At 36.7% G+C, this 14,864-nt stretch overlaps 1 protein-coding gene across 4 annotated transcripts in view; it reads right to left on the bottom strand.

The window, feature by feature from the left end:
* Positions 1–14,864, bottom strand: part of RIF10 (polyribonucleotide nucleotidyltransferase) — a 78,161-nt gene that overhangs the window by 33,506 nt on the left and 29,791 nt on the right. For all 4 annotated transcript variants that reach the window (XR_013254345.1, XR_013254344.1, XR_013254346.1 and 1 more), the window contains exons 5-7: positions 7,198–7,281; positions 559–623; positions 287–443 (exon numbers count right to left, since the gene is read on the bottom strand). Coding sequence is in view for 1 of the 4 variants with exons in the window: in XM_077391856.1 (XP_077247971.1) it covers positions 287–443; positions 559–623; positions 7,198–7,281 (306 nt within the window). In the remaining 3 variants the exon portion in view is untranslated. The remainder of the gene's footprint in view (positions 1–286; positions 444–558; positions 624–7,197; positions 7,282–14,864) is intronic.

Here is a 14,864-nt window from a genome sequence, read left to right as displayed (position 1 = left end):
ATTTTACCATTAAAAAAAATAGCCCACTAACAACATGGAAGAAGTAGAAAAAATTTAATCATAATGACAAAATTGTCAATACATGAAAGATTTACGGTTTAGGATTTTTAAGCATCCATGTGAAATGTGAGGAAGTCTACATCAATACAAGCCTAAAGGTTTTCAAAAAGAAAGGCAATACACTTGTAACCATTCATCACATTAATGTCTTTGGCATATTTAAAAAATGAAACTTATGTCAGAATCGATAGAACTTCAATACATAAGAGAGCAATCAAGTACAAACCTCTATCATCAATATGCCACTATCAGTCCCAGCAAGCAGCAAGTCCAACTCTGAGTCCTTCATCTCTTTAGTAGTAGGGTTGACAATGAACTTATCATCAACCAGCCCAATCCGGACTCCGGCAATTACTTTGGAGCTCGGCAATTCAGAAAGAGCCCTGCATTATTTAACAAAGGTCTAGCTAAAGCTGAGATACCATATACTTACAAAATTGAGATATGTTGGAGAAACCAAGCTCACAGAGAAGGTAAATAACAGTTTATTACACTTACACTGCTATTCCAGCTGCCGTGACCGCCAAAGAATCAGGGGAATGCAAACCATCATAGCTCAAAACCTAATCTTCCACAGACATGACAGGTAAATGGTCGTTCAGATTATATCATGTGCCCTTGACAATGGGGGATTTTAATGAAAGCATGTAAAGTTTCGTAATTAGATAAGATATGCAGCTGCCAGTACAGGCAAACAAAGACAGATTATAAAAAATGATATAGAAATATGATGCATTAACGAAGGATACCTATATACATAATTATTTGATGTATATAAGTCATATGGAAATGCTTTTGTAAACAAGTGTAAATACAACACATTTATGTTTATATAATTTAATAAGATGTTACTTTTATACCCCCTAGTGATTGTACGTACAATAAAAAAAGGGGCATTGTTGTAATTGACAAAAGAGACTATTGTAACACAATGCAATACAAGTCATGGGAATGACTTTGATTCCCACTTTCCCCAATTCGTGTATGTGGATTAACACTCTTCCTTGCTCTCTTCATGACTTGGTGATCAAGCAAAAATTTTTTTTTTAAATGGTAGTGATCAAGCAATTATTGTCATGGTATCAGAGTAAGGGAGATCAAACATTTGAACTTCGGTGGTTTCCAAAGGATCCAAGCAAGAATCCCCCACGCCCTTCCTCCCTCCCTCCCTCTGTCTCAATTTTTTTCTTTCTTTTATCCTATACCCATTCGTGAACCATATCTTTTTTGCCCATCACTAAAAACCATAGATCTAAAACCGTACACCTTAGGTCTAAAACCCAAAACACTAGATCTTAGTCCCAATGCCCTAGATTTAACACCCTACATCTTATCTCCAAAACTCAAAACACTAGGGGAGTGTTTGGATCTAGGGATTCTTTTTTCTTGAAAAAACTTACGAAAAAATGGGAAATTCAATGTTTGGTAAACGACTTTAATGTAAATTTTGAAATGCTGGGATAAAACTTTCTGCCAAAAAAAAGTTAAAAAAAAAAAACCCTCTAAGACTTGTAATTACCATTACCATTGTGAGCTGTCTGCAGCCTCCTTATCTTAGCTTCCTATTTAAGGAAGGAAATGGGTACTACAAATATTTGGGTTAAGGCTTTGCATCTCTCTCCTCCTATCCTTTCTCAAAACCCCAACCTCTTCTTCCGTTTTTCTCAAAACCCATATCCCGAAACCCCCCACAAAAATCAAAACCTCCGTCAAATCCTTCTGGCACTCTCCAAAAACCCCATCTTCCCCTCTTCAAACCAATCAAAACCCAAACCCTCCAAAACACCTTTAACACCTCTCGTCTCCCATCCATTTGGACCAAAGAAAACTAGTGTTAAGACACACACCACCGCTTTTTTGCCCTCGATATTTTTGTCCCAACCAAGGCTATTTGTTGCTTGAGTCTATTTTATTTCATGGTCGATGCTAGGATGAGCAATCAATGATCAGTTTCCATTAAATGGTCAAGGGAAAGCCTATTCTCTATCTTGAGTTTTTAGTTAGGCTGATTAATACAGTTTCTCTGTATCCACCTTGAAGTGATGTTTCTCATATCCACCTTGAAGGCAACCAATTGGTACATCGGTTGACTATGTATGGAGCATCTTGGACAAGTTAATTGGTCGGGCATGAGATGCCCATTTTGGAGTTTGGTCATCGTCTTGTTTTGCCTTTTTCTTTTTTCTTTTTTCTTTTTTCTTTTTTTTTTTTTTTTTTTTTTGCATATTCTCCTAGGCGATGTTTCTCTTAAAGCTTACCTGTTCACAAAAAAATACATGAAATTTGACTGATTAAGCTATGGATAAATGGGATAACTACATTCATAAGCACATGAGACTCCATCTGTTAACAAGAGTGTTGTCTATGAGGTCAAGCAACTTGAACCCAACAACATAGCAGTCTTTTCTTATTAAAGAAGACAAAACACAGTGCAATTAAATTAAAGAAGCTATGTGAAAAAAAAATTAAAGAAGACAACTGAAGAAGAAAAAACATGGTGCAATTAAATTAGGGAAACGATAAATGCGCCCCTTTTCATCATTTGGGACACCCAGCAGCATTGTATCAATGACTGCAGAGGGGCTGATGTACTTCACGTTAGAAGGATACAGATTTGAATGCCATATACACTGCAAATGGGTATCCCATGTGATGAAAAGGGGCGCATTTATCATTTACCTTAAATTAAAGAAGCTATGTGCAAAAAAATTGACTTTAGTATAAAACAATAGATATCTACCCACTTAAGTGCCGACCCCAACTAGTTTGGGACAAAGGCCTTGTTGAGTTGAGTTGAGTTGAGTTGATATCTACGCACTTAAGTAGGGGTGCAAGTTTGGCCCTATCAGCCCTGACCCGCCTTGAGCCCGAATAGGGTCTAGGCTGGATTTTCCAACCCTGAGGACGGGTCAGGGTTCATATTTTAGGCCTTGACTCAGGGTCGGGTCGGGTTCAGGGTTAATACCTCGGGTCAGCCCGACCCGGCCCGACCCGGCCCGACCCTAAGTTTTCTATTATAGAATTGAACCATCTGTGCATGTTTCTTTTGCCAATGTTTTCTATTATCTTGGATTGATGTTTCTTTAGATTATTATTATTAATTGTCTCTGCTGCCCGTCATGTTGTTGAATTCATATTGTCTTATTTTGTTCCCTTTCTCTGTTTATTGATCATTTTGTTCTTTATGATATGTGGTTGCTTTATTTTTGCACTCTTAACAGGTATTTGCACTAGGGTCAATCAGAGCCAGTCGGGCCCGGCCCGGCCAAATCAAGGCCAATTAGGGCAGGCCAGGGCCGTGCTGAGCCCTGTAGGGCAGGCAATGGGTTGAGGTTTTTCGGCCCTGACTCAGGGTCAGGGCTGAGATAATGGGATCCAGGGTTGGGCTAGGGTTTTGAAAAACCCGACCCAACCTAACCCTGTTGCAGCCCTACACTTAAGTGTAAAGACCACTCTTTCGATCTCCCTTATTGATCTTTATAAAAATCAAATTTTTGGCCTATAGATTTTAAATTAATGGACAAGATCATCAATCCAACTTGGATCGATATCGGATCTTGAAATTGGACCTTTATTTCCCCTTGATTATCTTAAGATCGGATGATCTATGGATCAAGGGTCCTTATTTCAAGTAATTAAAACTTTAAAATGATAAATAACTTTCCTTGAAAATCAATCTTCACGAAAAATAATAAGGTTTGGGGAAATAGATGGAATAGTGGAAATTGGGAGTAACCCACGTTTTCCCCATAAAGGGAAAAACGTGCGCACGTTTCCCCAAGTTGGGTGGGCCCACCTATACAACTTGAATATTTTAAAAAGATCTCCCAAAAATCTTAAAGAATATGTGAAGAACATATTAAAGGGTAATATATACATAAAAAGGAAAGAAAAATATGTAAGTCAAATAGATAAACATAGAAAGAGATAAAATACGATATTTAGTTAACTAAAAAGGGGGGAGAATTACAATATCTCCTTCTTATTGAAAATCGTGCGCACAACTCACTCCCTTGAGTTGTGTGCAACATCCTAAGTGGGCCCCACTTCCATATTTTGAAAATCAAAAACTTAAGTGAGTTAGCTATGTTATGGGTTTTCTAATTAGCAATAAATGAAGGAGTGACACCTAAGACATGGAGTAATTAAAGAAACAAATCAAATAAAACAAAAAAATAGTAAAAAGCCCACGTTATTCCCTTTTGTGGAAAAACATGCACACAAACCTCTCCCCTCTCCCATGCGTGGAGAAAAAAAAAGAGAAAAAAAAACGAGAGAGGGAAAAACAGACAGAAAAAGAGAAAGGAAGAGAAGAGAAGAAAGAGAGTGATCTAACCTCTCCAACTTCGATCCACTCCAACTAAGTGCCCTATTTTCATAACATAAGGATTTCTACGAATTGTAAAATAAAGGATCCTAGTACCCCATGATCAAGATCTAGAACTTTAGGGTTTTCTTTCATTAAGTATACTCGTAAATCTAGAAATTTTGGGTTTGGTTTATACGAGTGAGTATTGTGTAAACGAATCTGGAATTTTTAGGTTAACATCTAGGTTAACATATATATCCAAACCATTCATTTGCAAGGCCTTATCATAGATAGGGGGTGTACCAAAAATCAGCTCCATAGGATCATCCTAACCCCTCCATTTGTGGAGGACAAAAATGGGGCAGATTTGTGTCTGTCCATTTTTGTCCTCCACAAATGGAGGGGTTAGGATGATCCTATGGAGCTGATTTTTCGTACACCCCCCATCTATGTAAGGGACTTTCAAATGAATGCTTTGGATCATCCTAACAAAGTAGGCCCCCATGTGATTGGGCAAGCTAGCTCACCATAAGTTTGGTGAGCTTAAGCTCACCAACAGTTTCCTCTATATATATATATATATGATATTAGTATTAAATCTGAAATTCTTTTGGATCAACTTTTATACATATAAATATTGGTATTAAATCTGAAATTTTAAGTACAAATTTAATTTACATAGGTATATATTTTGATAAGATCTACTAAATGTAAATACATACATACATATATATATATATATATATATATATATATATATATAAATCTAAAATTTCGGACTAACTTTTATATCTATAAGAATTAGAATTAAATCTGGAATTTAATGTCAGTTGAATATATAGGTAGATATATTTTGATCTTTATGGAGAAAACAAAATTTAAACCTACTAAACATATATATATATATATATATATATATATATCTGTGTGTGTGTGTGTGTGTGTGTGTGTGTGTGTAAGGGTGTGGGGAGGGGAGGCGTGGGTGTGTATGTAAATCTGAAATTTTAGATCAACTTTTATGCGTAAAAATATTGGTATTAAATCTGAAATTTCAGTACCAATTGAATTTATATAAGTATATCTATTTTGATAAGGTTATGTAAATCTGAAATTTTTGGACTAAGTTTTGTATATATAAGAATTGGTATTAAATCTGAAATTTAATGTCAGTCGGTTTTATAAGATGATATATTTGATTTTTTTTGTTGGAAAAAGATTTGATCTACTAAGTATATACACATATATGTATGTAAATCTAGAATTTTCCGGACCTGTAGGAAATTTTGTATTTTAAATATGAAAATTTTAAGTGTCAACAAAACATACGTATAAAGGTATTTAATTAAAAACCAGAATTTTGGATCGATTAAATATACACGTATGAAAGTAAATTCAGACTTTTCTGGACTAGTTATATACGTATAAATGGGGTTTCCAAATCTGAAATTTTAGAGGGCAAATTGAATAAAAAAATAAAAAAATCCGACCCACTCGTGATACTTCTCTTTTTTTTTACAGATGAAAAACATGTTAATTCGTAACTTCTATACATATGCTAACAAATAAAAATAATTAGTAAGGAAAGGATAAATGGCAAATCCGAACCACCTAGGATAGAAATGGTAAACTTGTGTGAATCTAGCATAATTGTATGTTGGCCTCGCTTTCAGGTTGATCGCCTCCTCTACTCTTGTTTAGAAACCTTGTGGTTTCTCTCATCACGCGGACTTGTTAAGACAAGTGACAGTTGGACTATTCTTGTACATCTCTCAATATAGGTTTGTTAATGTTAGATTGATTTTCATATTTATATTCTTATTATTTCATTTAGTTGTTCTAGTTAAATTGACATGATAACTCCGTTGATTTCGATTTCAAATTCTATATAGATATGCATGTCGTAGTTCAAAAGAAAAAAAAATTGGATTTCTTTAAACTTTTCATGGACATATAGATGGGGGCATAGGGGAGGCCGTTGTGTCGTCCTTGGACCAAAAAGGTCAAAAGTCAACACGATCAGAGTGCCCAACCTTGTGTTGATAATCTTTCCGAAGGGAAATAATCCCTAAGGTGGTTTGACATGATGTCTGTCATCCGTAATCAAAAGACCAAAACCGCCACTACCTTTAGACGGGGCTACTGAATAAGCTGTGAGGCAGGGTACCTGGACCGAAATAAGTGAAAGAAAAAGAAAATGGGGGAGATGAGCGCGAGGTGTAGCCGTCGCATGTCATCTACATATTTCATACACCAAAAGTTTATATTCTTTTAACTATTGTCGCTTATTATTTACATTATTCTTCAGGTCTTTATATGTTTCTTGAGAGCATATTCATCGTATGATCACTCTACATTACCTCTCTCTAGTATTGTTTGATTTACTTGAATTAAGTCACTGGAGGATCTTGCTTACGTTGATTTACACCACAGGAAATGAATATGTGGATGATGCTGCCTTTGCTGATGAGGAGACCTAGAAGGAAAAAGGGAGGGGTGCGCGTAGTGGGGATTGGAGTTCATGAGTTCCGATGACTTGTTTTGTCATCGTTTAATTTCAAGTTTATGGATTATTTTATTTCAGGAGTTATGTTTTACCTTTCAGACTGGTTGACTTATTTGGGTTTTATTTGGAATAAGAATTGTGGTTGTGGTAGGTTTAAAAATGTTATTGTTTAGGTTATCTTCTATTTATTTTTTTTTAAATTCATGATGATTTTCCAGTTGTTACTTTTGCTTGTAGTGGCTCGATTGTTTCGGGTCGTTACATTAAGTATCGAATGTGAAACACAAAGACAATAAAAATCCACGGGAAAAACATGATGCCGTACCCAAGATAGTATTTGGGTTTCATGGTAGAAACCCTTCGGCATTGTTGGACGCAAGGGCCTATCTATCAATCTGCAAATAAGAACCTGCATGGCACAAATAAGTAAGTCTGTCTAAAACATGAATATAATGAGCTTTCCATAAATAAATAAAAAAAATTTGAAAATGATAGTCAATTTCCATATATTTAAATACTAACTAGTTTACAACAAAAGAACATATATGACATCATGTTATTAGTTTCAAGCATTACTATTCCAGTATAACAAGTTTATTACAGTGTGACCTATCTTGTAGAAGCCTTCACTATATTTTAGAAATATTAAGCACTGAACAGATGAAAATATGGACAAATTATATGGTCACCACGCATGTATTTCCACGTAGAAAAAAAAATACATTTGGGGCCTACCTATTTGGATTATCTAAACCATTCATTTGTTGGCTCCCGTTGTAGATATGCTATTCCCCAAAAATCTTCTTCATATGATGATCCTAGCCCTCGGATATATTTGGGCTAAAATGGATGGCTCAAAAGTTCAAAAAACGAATCGTTTATAGAAACCTCCAAAACTCGAAGGGTTAGGTTCAACCAATGGAAAAGCTTTTTGGAGCAAGGCCTATTTATGGCAAGGGCAAACAAATGAATGACTTACATCATCCTTATAGGAGGGGCCGCTATACTTTTTACTGCGCATGCATTTCTGTGGAAATATACACAGGGCCACAACATAATTTCTCTATAAGTGAAAGTAACAATATAAACCAATAAGGTGATTGTATTACATCAGGCTAGACAAATTACCGAGTACTCGACATGAGGAATAGTCAAGGAATCACAACAAACAAGTGCAGGAATATAATCCCGAGCATCACAAATTCAATCTGATGATAAGCATAAAAATATAGATATTTCCAAAGCAACGAGGTGCCTCACGACGACTTTCTTTTTTTCCAAAAGATAGTAGACAAAACACACTACAGAAGGGGGAGAGAGTGTCTCACAGCTAAAACAGTCCTATGAACTCCCTACCTATTTGGATTATAGAAAAACATTTATTTGTTGGCTCCCATTGTAGATATGTTGTCCCCCAAAAATCATATGGTGATCCTAACCCTCTGACGTATTGGGCTGAAATGAATGGTTCGAAAAGTTCAAAAAACCGTTCATAGAAACCTCCAAAACTTGAAGGGTTTAGGGTCAACCAATGGAGAAGCTTTTTAGAGCACGGCCTATTTACGGCAAGGACAAACAAATGAATGACTTACATCATCCATATAGGAGGGGCCCGCTATACACTTTAATGCGCATGTATTTCGGTGGAAATATACACAGGGCCACCATTTAATTTCTCTGAGTGAAAGTTACAATATAAACCTATAAGGTGATTGTATTACATCAGGATAGACAAATTACCAAGTACTCGACATGAGGAATAATCAAGGGATCACAAGAAACAAGTACAGGAATAGGCAATAAGTTGATGTAATATAATCCCGAGCATCACAAATTCAATCTGATGATAAGCATAAATATATATATATATATATATATATATATATATATATATATATATATATATATATATATATATATATCCAAAGCAATGAGGTGCCTCACGACAACTTTCTTTTTTTCAAAACAATAATAGAACCTTATTAGAAAAACCACAAGAGACAAAACACACTACAGAAGGGGGAGAGAATGTGTCTCACAGCTAACACGGCTCTATGAAGTCCCTCCTTGGCCGAGGAGTCAGCCACCTCAGTGGCCACTTTAAACAAATGAAAAAAAAAAATTGCCTCCCTAAAAGAAATCCAAGATCATGCACAAAGCCCTAATAATTTCGTTCCGTTAAGATGGAATTCCCAAAAAAAATTGTTCCAAAAAGGAAAATAGAACAAAAACATAAACGAAACTTTCTACATACATTTCCTAAAATTTTGGTCCATTATTGGAAATTTCACCCAAATAAGGTTATTCTGTCCATAATCACACCGATATTCTAAAACATTTTCAAGTTTTTATGTTTGCAATATTTTTTTGTTTATTTCCAATTCTGACACTTCTTATTGACCATTTTAAAATTGTTTTAAGGATATTTGATGTCTTTTACCCTTCACAAACAAGTGAGTGGGCCCAAATACACTAAAACCCTAAAATTTTCATACATTTGAAATTCACATTCTTTCCTAAAACCATACATAAGCCTTGAAGACGAAGATTTCTCACCATTTTCTCCTGCAACCTCCCTCAGCTTCCGTCGGTTTCTACACATATAGGCAACCTCTTTGCCTCCAACAAAGTTGCGACTCGAAAGCAGTACCGTATTTTAGGGTTTGTTTTCCCAATTTTAGAGTTTTTTTAATGGTCTGCCCAATTTTAGAGTTATCATCCCTTTTCATTAAATCTCAGGCAAAATGAGTTTGGGGCCTAGATCGGATGACCCGGCATCGACATGCGTTAAATTGATGCCAAGCTAACAAAAAACATTCGCATTTTTTACGATAAGGTTATGGAGATATTACTCAATGGAAATAACAATTAACGGGTGTTGGGGGCTCGGTAATGACTTGTAAGAAGGTTAGTATAGAAGTCAAATGAAAATAGGGAAGCCTTTGGAAGAGCATAAAGAAAAAAGTCTAGAAAAATGTAGTATTGCATAAAGAGAAGTCCAGAAAAGCTCAATTTTGATGGCTGTAGTATGGGGAACCCTGGGCTAGCTGTCATAGGCGGTGTCAAGAGATTCAAATGGAGAGCTTCTTTGGGCCTTTTCAGGACCTATTGGGATCCCAGATGCTACCAAGGCGGAGGTTTATGGTCGTCTACCAGGGAATAAAGTTTTTGGATAGAGATTGTATGGATAAGGTGATTGTCAAGGCGATTCCATGACTGTTGTCCGCTGGCTTAATGGATTGATTGTCCCACCTTGGAGATTCGCGCGGTACTTTTACTGAAATTCGGGTAGAAGGATCATCAATCATATTTAAACATGTCAAAAGGTCCACTAACAATTGGCAAACAGACTGGCTAGGGTTAGTGTGGGGAAGAAGGGATTGGAGATGTTTGATTTCCTCCCACCTTGACTCTTGTTTTATGATAGATTGTATCTCTCTATTTCCTTCTTATATTCTATTTTGTACTTTTGGGCTGAACTCGGTTTTCCCTCCTCTTTGAATGAAATTGCAACCAATGTTTTGAAAATCGGAATCGAATCATAAATCATAGTGGGGGTGAATTGTATCGGATCGTAGATCGTATCATTTTTCATCTAAATTCATTTTTTCAAATAGAAACTACCATTATTAGCCATTCAATATCGCAATACAAATTGTTTGATAACTAACTTGACACATACTAATCATCTATTTCTCATCCAAAACCATGCATATTGGATAATAATCTAAAAAATAAAAAAAAGATACAAGATCATATCAATTCTCAAAGTCTCAAACATCAAATGACAAATATAAATTATAAGAATCGAGACGTCGGTGTTGTCCTCGTTATAGTCATCTCCGACCTCGATGTAAGTAATGCCCTCAAGCACATGCATTGTACTTGACTAGTTCGATTCGTTCGAACTCCTATTCATTTGTCTTCTTCCTTCTAATGAGAGGGATTTCAAAGGCTGTAATGTAAAAGGAAATGAGGTCTTTCAAAAGAAGGTCCTATTTTCTTTTATACGAAACTTAATTTCGATAAATCGCATGAAACGTATGAATCATACGATTTACGGTCGAATCATAAGATTCAATCAAAAATCATAGGATTCGTACAAATTAAAGTATAGAAGAAGAACAACCCTTATGCACCAATGAGATGGCTTAACAACTGTTGGGAGCTCCTGATTGTTCTCAAAAGAATGCCAATATTTTTTTCAAACCTTTTTGTTATTCGACTTCGTTATGTCTACATTATTAGATCATTTGATCTTAACATGATTGTTTATGACTTCACAAGTGATGAATGGATTTGGGAGCTGAAGCGACTGGCATAAGCCAGGAGGTGGTTGGGAGAAAAGGGGAAAGATCACCGGTCAAATTGAGTTTTGTATGCACCAGTGATTAGAAAGCTTCTTAGAGAAAAATGCATCTGGTGTAGTCCAGTATACTATGCATCTGGTGTAGTCCAGTATACTTTTGCTTGCTTGCTCAAAACGTTGAATGTTCCAAGGATGGTATAATAGTGGCCGCCGGGATAGCCCCCTGGCGGTTTTAAGTTTTGGTAGAACATCGGGTAAGATTATTTGTAGTTGCGGAACCAATCTTGAGCGTTTGGCCGGGGCCTCCCTAGAAGCTGTAGAGGGTGGGTATTCTGCCCAGGCCTTTCAATCGCTTGGATTATTTAATACTTGTTGTCGAAGGTCACTGATCTTGCTAGGTCAAGGAACTAGCCCTCTTGGAGTCCATTGGCTTTCTCCCAGATCACACTCCACATCCCTGGAGAGTCTAGAGGACAGGATTGCTTCTTTGAGGAGATTTGAAGTTGGAGCTAGGAAAATCCCTGGTAGACGAACTCTACAACCTAAAAATCCTACCCCCTTGAAGCAAAATGGTATCACCTAAAGGTATTTGTATTGTGGCTATAAAAGCTTCGCTAAGCGAATCTCTTGTAGGAGGTGCTCTGGACCAAAACTGCAGCGGCAGTGATCTGGATTCCAAAGATTTGGAAATCCCAGCGTCTGGAGAATAAAGATGATCTTCCGGTGATAACAGTACCATTGAATCTGGTGGAGGATCACAAGAGGATTCCTAATTGTTGTCTTGCTGGTACCTTAAAGAACAGTGCAAGCCTATTAGAGGAGGTTTGGAGCTGGGCTAAGCGTTGTTGGGCCCTTCCACAGCTTAAGAAACTGTTCTCCATTAACTCATCGGCCATTTTGTTCTGCTTTGAATCTAAATCCCAAGCTGCATCAATCTTGAAGGGTGGAGATACCCTGGGTGAGTATCTTGTTAGAGTTGGTACCCTAAAACCCAGTATATTTCGCATGTTAATCAATAAAAGTTTCTTTTCATGACAAATTATTGGTACTAAAAGTTAAATATGTGTGATATATTACTTATCATTGACACTTATTTGTCCTTAAGTAGCAAAGTAGGAAACCCATGCTCATGGATTCACAGATCCTAGGGAGCAAGGAGATATGGGATTCTGGTTCTTTGCAGACCTTAGTAGTTCCTAGTTGGGGTTGAGGTTGGACATCTCTTCCTGTACACAACTAGCATCTATCTTGCCTACATGCACGAGATGTAGAGTGACTTATCTCAATCACTTGCGTAGTGGACCCTAAGCAAGATAGAATAGGTACGACAATGAGATTGCGTACTGAACAGGATCACATTAGAATGGCTTGTGGACAGGAAACAGTTGAGCTATTCTACCAGACAGGACCCTTTACATGTCCTTTGACCTGAGGGGTCATATTGGTCTGTTGGCGAGTCTCTCATTTTTTGTCTATCTAACCGTGATTCTCTTGGAGTCACCAAAGGGTAGTATTGGAGTGTTGGACAAACCTTCGAGGGCAATAGTGATACCCGACATAGAATTCTCCACCTATTTAATAGGATAACATTTACGGTTTTGGTCAGAGCAGTAGGCCTAAAAAAATACCTGGCCAGGTGGATTTGATAAAGTGTTTATCAAAAGAATTTCATAAAAATAAGTTTTGAAATGGTTTTAGGAAATGCATTTGCGGGCCGACACTACTTGACTCAAAGGTATACCATGAGTGAGCCCAGGGGGTAGTTAATGTCCACTCCCCATAGGACTCAACTCGGTGGATGTGGACTTGGAGAAAGGACTTGCACATTTGATGTGATTACGGGCATGATGATTTGACTGTTATCTTCAGGGTTACGTCTCGATGGAGGCAACTGATTCAATGCGATTGCAGGATTAGCTACGGAGCAATAATCGCAGTGGGGCCCACTTGTGGGTTCTGCAGGATCTACCGTTAAATCCCTGCTACGATCCCACTCACTACTCGATTGACCTATTATAATCTATTAAATAAAGGTACTGCATTTATTGGTTCGCACACACGAATTATTTTTGTGGCATTTGATGCAAAGAGAAAATTTTACATAGATCTAATGGTGCATACACACCATGGGACGCAATGAGAATATCAATTTAGTTAAATGTTAACTAAAGGGTATTTTGGGAATTATAGAAAAATATGGATGGAGCTTTCATCCCATTGGATGAGAGGAAATATGTTTATTTAATTAAAAAATTAAATAAGCAATTGTAAGTTTAGCTTATAGACTCGTTTTACTAAAACAATCATAACTTACTCACCACTTGGCCAAGATTAATGTGTAAGTACTCGTTTCGAAGAACTTTGAAAGATCTACAACTTTGTATTTTATGATTTTTTCTAATTCGGTCATTTACTTGTCCAAAAATAAAGTCGAAATTTGAATTACAGCATTATAGCGGGAAAATAGAAAAAGGAAAGAGTGTAGGAGATATTTAGGGATTTTTTTTATCCAATAAAGCAACCCACGTTTTCTACTTGCAAAAATGCCCAATTTAGAGTTTTCTAAATGTCCAAGAATTTCTAAAAACATTCCCCTGATTGTTTGATTTCTATTTTTAAAAAAGCAAACTAGCTTGTTTCCAAATTGGAAGCTCCCAATTTTGACTAGTTTCCTTGCTGTTGGAGAATTCTCTAGAAACTTTGGATTGTATCAAAGGCAATTCAAATCTCTATAAATACAAAACAAATGAATAGAGTTTTCTACAGCGCTTTTATAATCCATGTGCTGGAAATTAAAAGAGACACACAAGAAAATTCGTCCCATTTGTTCTCTCTCTTTATTCATCAACTAGTTTTGGGTTTCTTGAACTCAAAGGCATTCATCCAACTAATCTCCATTGTTCTAAACAATAATTCCCATATTATAATCTGATCTTAATCAGATTATAAGTTAAACAAAGAGTTGTTTACAAGATCCTTTGTGCAACAAAAGAAATCCATCGATTCAATTTGCGGTTTCGTGTCGATTAGATCGTCAGCGAATTTTCGAGTAGATCAAGTGGACGAGTTCTTCTCTACAGCAACTTAAAGGTATTTATATTTGAGTTTATTAAATCACAATAAAATCAATTAGTCCCTAGGGATCCTGGGTTAGAGCAAAAAAAATTTTATACATGGTTTATTCTTCCGCTACGTGTAGCGATTTTGCTCGGGGTCTTTTCAACCTTTCTAACATACCTTTTATCTCTTCATCCCTGGCATCCTGCTTTTAATGCTGGAGCCAGGGCTACAAGACTTAGATTCTATGATATCCCTCTCCATGCCTGGTTTGTTTCTACTGTGGAGGCCCTGGGTCAACAATTTGGTCAAGTCCTGGAAGTTCAGCTTTCAGGTAACCATGACCACTGTTTAGCTTTTGCCTCTGCAAAGGTCCTAACATCGCAGTGCAAGTCCTTGCCCCCCTTTATCAATGTCATGGTAGATTCATGCACCTATCTCGTGGGAGTGAAGGTGGTAGACAAGGAGTATATAATTACTAAAGACTGCTCAACAGTGGGAGAACTTAGGGCCAAAGAAAATTGTCTCTCGCCTGAGGGGACTGTATGTCCTGATGCTGGTGAAAAGTCACTGAAGGAAAACATTTCCCAGGAAAAAGGAGGAATTCCTAAGGAATCTCTCAAGGG

This window comes from Tasmannia lanceolata, unplaced genomic scaffold (genome assembly GCF_043159265.1).
Source record: "Tasmannia lanceolata isolate RefF3 unplaced genomic scaffold, GAP_Taslan_0.1 ptg000012l, whole genome shotgun sequence".
In the NCBI taxonomy this organism is placed as follows: Eukaryota; Viridiplantae; Streptophyta; class Magnoliopsida; order Canellales; family Winteraceae; genus Tasmannia; species Tasmannia lanceolata.
The sequence above is the reverse complement of the archived record's forward strand: the minus strand, read 5'-3'. Positions and strand labels throughout refer to the sequence as shown.